The following is a 9,107-nucleotide window of genomic DNA, read 5'->3' as shown; positions in this document are numbered from 1 at the left end:
CAATTTTATTCCATAGTTCGAGAATACTATAATTATCTGGCACGCCCGCATTTTTCCCACGAAAGAGCCAAACAGATATAAAAATATATAAAAAACTTGATAAATCATAAATAAATCATTCTCTAATCCAAAAAAAAACATCCATAATATGGAATCCGAATATCCCACGCAAGAGAAGGAATGGTTTCTGTTTATCCCAAAAGAAAAAGAAAATCAGAATCCCAGGAGAAGAACCCTGGAGAAGAATCACAACGCATGAGAAGGAAGAACCCAGGAGAGAGAAGAAATTGTTTCTGATTATTCCCCAAACAAAAACGAAATCGTGATGTTGATTTGCGCAGGAAGGAGATGGAATCGCGATTTGCAGGAGATGGAATCGCGATTTGCGCAAGGAAGGAGAGAAGACCTAAGAGATTATAATTTAGGTTTTTTGATAAATTGCATAATTGATCCTTAAATTTAATAAATTTAAAAAAAAACCCTAATCTTTAACTTTTTTTTACCCTACCCGAGTCCAGATCCGAGTCCCCCCATGTCCCGCCGTGTCCACCGTCGTGTCCCACTTTCCGGCTGTGTCCCCGAGTCCGACGAGTCCGACTCGGCCATGACCCCCCCTAGGAAGTGTCCGTGCTTCATAGGCGTATAGTGATTCATTTGCCCCCTAAATTTGTTTAAAGTAACCTACATTACAATTTGTCTAAATCCGTAAAAAAGTTCAAAACTTAAAAAGTAAAGACTTAATTCGTGGTTTTAAGTCTTTAAAATAAATTTTTATTTTGTATATTTTTATGACGTTTTTATAGATTTAGAAACTTAATCATGACCCTTTAAACAAATTTAGAGACTAAGCAGATACTATGTAAATGCAGAGAGTCGGTCAACTTTTTTAAACAAGTTTAAAAAGCAACTGATGTATTAAACCATCATTATCGAACAATAAACATAATAATTAGATTTAATATATCAGCTGATCCTCTAACTTAGTAAAAAAAAAAACAAAAAACAAATACTCCCTTTTATTTAAATAAAAATCTAATTTATAATTCTAAATCTATAAAACAAGTTAACTTTCTTATTTTTAGATTTTTATGGATTAATCATGCCACACTACATAAGGGTCATTCTACATTCTACTTTTTTGATAGGGGGCTCCTTATGTATTAAGCCTAATAATTGATATGGCGAATATAAACATCATAAATGCTTGTCAAAGATAATGTAGACATTCACCAAAAAATGGCGAAGAAAAAACCATATAGAAAAAGGTCTCAAGCATGCAACAATAAAGCAAAACTAATGCCACCGTCTGTCTAGCACCCAATTCTGGGTGCCACGACTAGAAAACGGAGACAAAACAGTCAAAAGTTCAATGTAAGAAAAACTGGCATAGTAACATAAAATGCTCTCCACAAAATTATTATGTTCTGTCCTCCGCACAATTCACTTCCCCTTCTTAGCAGCAGACTTGGTCACTTTAGCACCAGATGGATCCTTCTTATCCACACTCTTGATAACACCAACTGCAACCGTCTGTCTCATGTCCCTAACTGCGAAACGACCCAATGGTGGGTATTCAGAGAATGTTTCAACAACCATGGGCTTTGTTGGAATCATTTTCACGAAACCAGCATCCCCGTTCTTCAAAAACTTGGGTTCCTTCTCGAGCTCCTTGCCAGATCGGCGATCAATCTTGGTGAGGATCTCAGCGAACTTCACAGCTATGTGGGAGGTGTGGCAATCCAACACCGGGGCATATCCATTACCGATCTGACCAGGGTGATTCATGATAATGACTTGAGATGTGAAGTTGGCAGCTCCCTTGGCAGGATCATCCTTAGAGTTGGATGCAACGTAACCTCTCTTAAGATCCTTCACTGCCACATTCTTCACATTGAACCCAACATTGTCACCAGGAAGAGCCTCTTGTAGAGCCTCGTGATGCATCTCAACAGACTTAACTTCTGTTGTCAATCCAGTGGGTCCGAAGCACACAACCATACCTGGCTTGATGACACCAGTCTCAACACGGCCCACTGGGACAGTACCAATACCACCAATCTTGTAAACGTCCTGAAGAGGTAGACGAAGGGGTTTGTCTGTTGGCCTCTTTGGCTCATTGATCTGGTCAAGAGCTTCAAGCAGGGTGGGTCCCTTGTACCAGTCAAGATTGGTTGATCTCTCAATCATGTTGTCACCTTCAAACCCAGAGATGGGGACAAATGGAATTTTATCAGGGTTGTATCCAACCTTCTTGAGGTAGGAAGCGACTTCCTTGATGATTTCATCATACCTGGCCTTGGAGTACTTGGGAGTAGTGGCATCCATCTATCAAATAAAACACACAAACATAAATTGTCAGCAAATATTTTCACAAATAACAAAATAGTATATCTAGGGAGAAAAAATAAAAACAATATATACATAAAAACTGAGAAACTCAGTAGGTTGTTGGGTATACATCCCAAGTCCCACATCGGAAAGAAACAAGGGAGTTACATAGTTTATAAAGGGGAAAATTACACAGAAATTCATATTTTAAAAACTATTTACAACTATGTCAAGTCATAATTTTAGATTATATCAAACTAGTAAAATCAATACTTTTAATATATTTTAAGAATTAGAATTTATAAATTAGAAGTCTAGAATATATTTTCTAGGGTTTATGATATATGAATTGGAGTCTAGAATTTTTAAATTATGATGTAAAATTATAATATATGAAGAATAATGACATATTAAGAATTAAATTTGGTGATATGACTTAGTTGTAATTTTGTACTTAATTATGATATTCATGTATTTGACCCTTTATAAAGAAGTTCACCAACTACATTAGTATGAGGCCTTTTGGGAAGGAGCCCAAAAACAAATCCGTGCGGGCTTGGCCCAAAGCGGACAATATCATACTAATGGTGCAGTTGTTGGTGAACTCGTGGGCCCTACAAATGGTATCAGAGCAGTATTAAGCTAAAGAGCATATATACCAAGTCTAGCTAAAGAGTATAAAAGTGAGCAGTATTCTTAAAAATCATTATGGTCAGTGGTCGGGTTCTATGAAATAGTTCAGAAAGAAAACCAAGCAAAATAAAAAGATTCCTCCCGTATGATAAAAGGGCAGCCCATAAATGTGACGTAAGGTCCCATACACCAATTTTAAAATGCAGCGAATTGTGCAAACATCTTAATATTACATTTCCTTGCTACATCAACATACTTATATTTTTATTCAAAAATCATCAAATCAACAAGAGGGTAAACGTCAGTAAGAGTGTAGAGCTATAATTATAGTCAATGATGGTATGCACTTAGATTGTTACCTTGTTGCAGCAGCAAATCATTTGCTTGACACCAAGGGTAAAAGCAAGTAGAGCATGCTCACGGGTCTGCCCATCCTTGGAAATACCAGCTTCAAAACCACCAGTGGTGGAATCAATGATGAGGACAGCACAGTCAGCCTGCGAGGTACCAGTAATCATGTTCTTGATAAAGTCCCGATGTCCAGGAGCATCAATAACAGTGCAGTAGTATTTGGTTGTCTCAAACTTCCACAAGGCAATATCAATGGTGATACCACGCTCACGCTCTGCCTTTAGCTTGTCAAGCACCCAGGCATATTTGAACGACCTTTTGTTCATCTCAGCTGCTTCCTTCTCGAACCTCTCAATCACACGCTTGTCAATACCTCCAAGCTTGTAAATGAGATGGCCAGTAGTGGTAGACTTACCAGAGTCGACATGGCCAATGACCACAATGTTGATGTGAACCTTCTCCTTGCCCATTATGAATGTCTAAAACTGATCTGGAATGAAGGTATAAATAAAATTTGTAAGATCCCCAAAGAACAATGATGCATAATCAGTAGCACTACCAACATGGACCAAGACCAAACAATACGCTCAAAGATACAAGTAATCAGGACCCAGAAAAACAAATAAGACAGGTAAAGATTTAACTGTTGAAATACAATTAAGCCAATGTTTGACAAATCTTGGAATGTACAACAAATTATAAGCGAATTCTCGTTTCTAAAGAAGAAATAACAGGACAAAATTTTAGATTTCAATTTTACTGCTCACAAGCCTATAATAAACCCAATCAACGAGCAATAAAACAATTATGAATTCACAGTCACGATTAGATAGATGCGAGGTCTGGTAAGAACAAAATTTCAATGTAAGCTTGAAACGTTTTAAGAGCAATAAATTCTTCAGTTCAATTTCAATCCAAAGCTTCACCACACATGCAAGATTCTACGAAAATAAGGAAAAGAAAACGTAAAACCCAAAATTACATCTGAAAACTATTCCTATGTATATATAAGCGCACGTAAAATCTCTAATGAAATTCCAATACATAATGACCGGCGCATGAACCAAAGAGCATATAGCTCATCGGAATACCCGATCAACGTAAATCGATCATCTAATCAGGAAGAAAATCAAAATTAAGCCATCTACAAATCCAAACTATAAGATTCGATTAGAGAAATGTAAATCAAATAAACATATAAGAATTGCGTGTAAAGGAAACCAAATGACGGCTGAAAACGATAGAATTAGAGCAGCAGAAGGAATATTATGATATCGGATATAATACCTGAAGAGATGGAGAAAGGCCGCAACTCAGCGCAAAATAAACAGAGGAGCGAGTGGGAATGCACTGATTTATAGTCAGAAATGAGTTAGGGCTTCTAAAGAATGCTTCTCTGGTTGTTTACCGTATTATCCATCACCTGTGAGGTGAAAATGACACATATATCCTCGTATATCTCTTCTTTTTTTTAATATAGATTTATTAGTTCATTTTTTTTACGGTAAAGGTGCAAAAATACCCCTAACGTTTTGGGTCAGGAGCAATTTTACTTCTAACGTCTAAAATGGTGCAATTTTACCCTAACGTTTGTAACCAAGAGCAAATTTACCCATAACGTTGATAAATTGGATCAATTTCAGACACTATTATAAAATACAGTCATTTTTTTCTTTATTTTGCACCAATTACATATCAATTTGTTCTAAAAAAAGAATATAATGTTTTTTGTAATTTAATAATAAAATTAGAGATTAATATTTATAAATTCGGTAATTTTTTTGATTTTTTTTTGTCTTATTCGTACAAAAGACAATATATTTTTAATATTTTTTTCTTATTTTTTTCACATCCTAACATATGTTTGTGATTTGTTACTGATAAAATAACGCATGTGTGAAATGTAGATGACAAGATTCATGACCGAGAAGACAGTTTGATGAATTATTTCTCAAAATTGACCCAATTTATCAACTTTAGGGGTAAAATTATAATCCATCAAACTGTCTTCTCGGTCATTAATCTTGTCATCTACATTTCACACATGCGTTATTTTATCAGTAACAAGTCACAAACATATGTTAGGATGTGAAAAAAATAAGAAAAAAATATTAAAAATATACTGTCTTTTGTACGAATTAGACAAAAAAAATCAAAAAAATCACCGAATTTATAAATATTAATCTCCAATTTTATTATTAAATTACAAAAAACATTATATTCTTTTTTTAGAACAAATTGATATGTAATTGGTGCAAAATAAAGAAAAAAATGACTGTATTTTATAATAGTGTCTGAAATTGATCCAATTTATCAACTTTAGGGGTAAAATTGATCTCGGCTTCCAACATTAAGAATGAAATTGCACCATTTTAAACGTTAGGGGTAAAATTGCTCCTGACCCAAAACATTAGAGGTATTTTTGCACCTTAACCCTTTTTTTTTATCTAACACACCGTTTAGTTCCCTTATTTTGAAAAACACATTATAAGATCTCTGTCTATCTTTAATATTAACCTTTTGGTCCTTCTGCCTATTTTTTTTAGATTTTTAATTGTTATATTTGGCATTAATAGACAGATACGGAATAACAGAGTAACATTACCATTTTGTTTATATTATGGCTGTCCTAAAAGCTAAGATTATTCGGTTAAAAATCTAAACAAAAATAAACAAAATGATCAAATGGTTAATATTGACAAAAGATAGAGATCTTATAATGTATGTTCCAAAATATGGAAATTAAACAGTGAGTTAGGTAAAAAGATAGGGACTAATAAATTATTTACCCTATAATATATCCCTTATATTAAATTCACATCATTTTTTCATACAATTGTAAATATAAAAAAAAAAACTAGATTGATAAAATAAATAAATAAATATAAATACTTAGAAAAAATCTTTCTCGAAAATTTCCACTTGATATGCAGTGAAGTCGCCCACGTGGTTAGTTAGTGAGCCGAGATGTTATCATTGCGTCTCTCGTGCATACATCTGCAACTACGTAGTCCTTTCAAGGATTTTAATATGCCTGACACCAACATATCCCACCAGTTTGGGTGTTCGATTTGATCTGTGATAAGGGTAATTTGTTCAAGTGAGTCTGGCGTTAGTATTATCGATGAGTATCATTCCTTTCGGGCAACCTAATACCAAGGAGAATGACATGGAGTTCGACATGTATAATAGAGAGATAAGCATAGAAGATCACACCTTGTGGTTTTTAATAATAAAACCAAAGGAGTTAGCTTTATAGTAAAGTCTCCATCTCTTCCTTAGAGGCCGCAGCTTCCATTTTTTCGACCCATTTGACAATTGAGGTTCTTCCTATTCTATAACCTTTCACACTTAAACGGTACTTTTCACCATTTGGTAATCTCGTGATAGATGCATTAATGACTCAGATTCTCTTCCACAGAATCGGCAAATATTATTTACCTCAATGCCTCTATTTTTTAGATTCTCATTGCAAGACAATACATTATTATAGACACACCAAAATAAATGAGTAAGTTTTAGAGGAACCTGTAAGTTCCAAAATCATTTTCCACATAATATAAGGGCCATTTGATGGAGAGGCACGACCTTTTACTTCCTCCTCGAGGCTTTGAGCAACCTTCGAACCCTGTGTAATTTCCACATTTATATACACCCAAAACAAGGAATCCTTTTAACTATGTCGGCTTATAGGGAGGTTCAAAATGGCACCGACCACGTCTTTTATACAACACAATCTAATAAGCTCATCTTTCCATATATTGTTTTTTTTAATAAAAAAGAGGCAAGCTTGTTGGGCGGTTCATGGATGAATAAATGTGGATATATACACAGAATATTCGGTATCTATTTTTTTTAAGGCTTAATACCTCTGTCGCCCTCTAAACTTATCCCATTTTATCACGTAGCCTAGTTTATTTAATGGCCAATCTATCAGTCTCCAACTCAGTAAATGTAATATTATATATCCTTTTATATGCCTATATGATATTGATTAACATTTAATCATTTTGTGCATCTAGCCCTCTAATAAAGACATGTGTTCAACTTCTTGTTTACATGATATAACCATGTTTTTTTTTTTACATATAATTCATAGGTTGTTACTTTATTACATCATGAATTATTTAATTTATTTCTTTTATATATAAAAAAGTATGTTTGTAATTTATGTTGCTTCAGATATATTTAATTATTATATTTATTTAGTTTTAAATACATAAAGAAAATAGATTTTGAGGATCTATTTTCAATTAAAAATACTTATTTGATTAATAATTTATTATTCAATTATTATTATTTTTTGAAACAAAAAAAATGATATCTATATATATATAATATAAAACAGTAACGATAGAGCTGAAGTGTCACTTCCTCCTTTTTTACTGATAAAAAATATAATAAAAAATATAATATATTAACTTTAGTTATATTATTATATTTATTTATAAAAAGATTATTTTATCCGTACTATATCTAAGAGTTCTACATAATTTAAATTACTCCCTAAAATCTCTCTAATTCTCTGCATATCTATATATAATATAAAACAATAACGATGGAGCTGAGGTGTCATTTCCTCATTTTTTACTGATAAAAAATATAATATAAAATATAATATATTAACTTTAGTTATATTATTATATTTATTTATAAAAAGATTATTTTATCCGTACTATATCTAAGAGATCTACATAATTTAAATTAATCCCTAAAATCTCTCTAATTCTCTGCATATCTATATCTAAAAGTTCTACATAATTTAAATTAGTCCCTAAAATCCCTCTAATTCTCTACATATCTATATATAATCTATATCTATATATAATATAAAACAGTAACGATGGAGCTGAGGTGCCACTTCCTCCTTTTTTACTGATAAAAAATATAATAAAAAATATAATATATTAACTTTAGTTATATTATTATATTTATTTATAAAAAGATTATTTTATTCGTACTATATCTAAGAGTTCTACAGAATTTAAATTAATCCCTAAAATCTCTCTAATTCTCTGCATATCTATATCTAAAAGTTCTACATAATTTAAATTAATCCCTAAAATCTCTCTAATTTTCTGTATATCTATATCTAAAAGTTCTGCATAATTTAAATTAATCCCTAAAATCGCTCTAATTCTCTGCATATCTATATTCTATATATAATATAAAACAGTAACGATGGAGCTGAGGTGTCACTTCCTCCTTTTTTACTAATAAAAAATATAATATATTAACTTTAGTTATATTATTATATTTATTTATAAAAAGATTATTTTATCCGTACTATATCTAAGAGTTCTACAGAATTTAAATTAATCTCTAAAATCTCTCTAATTCTATGCATATCTATATCTAAAAGTTCTACATAATTTAAATTAGTCCCTAAAATCTCTCTATTTCTTTGCATATCTATATATAATATAAAACAGTAACGATGGAGCTGAGATGTCACTTCCTCCTTTTTTTATATCATTAATTGTAATTATTAATTATAGTTTTGTTAATATTTATATATTAAGATGAATCCGTGCATCGCACGGGTCAAAAACTAGTTAAGAAATAAAAAACGATTCATTACAAATTATAAAAACCAAGAAATCAGAGATAGAAAAACCACTAAAGAAACTAGCATTGGACCAAACATGCCTAGCCATAACATGAGTCGCTCCGTTCGTTAATCTCGAGATGAAGGTCATAGAATAATCTGGACGTTTAAGTAGAATTTGTCTGATGTCATCAATAACCACTCCCACCTCTGAGCGATCTGAAGCAGAACCAAGTAATTTGTCTGT

At 32.3% G+C, this 9,107-nt stretch overlaps 1 protein-coding gene across 1 annotated transcript; it reads right to left on the bottom strand.

The window, feature by feature from the left end:
- Window positions 1-1,219: 1,219 nt before the first annotated feature.
- LOC136219344 (elongation factor 1-alpha) lies at window positions 1,220-4,735 on the bottom strand. Its single transcript, XM_066006724.1, has 3 exons — window positions 4,600-4,735; window positions 3,321-3,802; window positions 1,220-2,325 (listed from the first exon to the last, which is right to left on the bottom strand). Exons 2-3 carry the CDS (start codon window positions 3,780-3,782, stop codon window positions 1,441-1,443), a joined length of 1,347 nt encoding a protein of 448 aa, XP_065862796.1. The 5' UTR covers window positions 3,783-3,802; window positions 4,600-4,735; the 3' UTR covers window positions 1,220-1,440.
- Window positions 4,736-9,107: the final 4,372 nt, after the last annotated feature.

This window comes from Euphorbia lathyris, chromosome 2 (assembly GCF_963576675.1).
Source record: "Euphorbia lathyris chromosome 2, ddEupLath1.1, whole genome shotgun sequence".
Classification (NCBI taxonomy): domain Eukaryota; kingdom Viridiplantae; phylum Streptophyta; class Magnoliopsida; order Malpighiales; family Euphorbiaceae; genus Euphorbia; species Euphorbia lathyris.
Note: the sequence above shows the minus strand (reverse complement) of the source record. Positions and strands in the feature narration are given on the sequence as shown.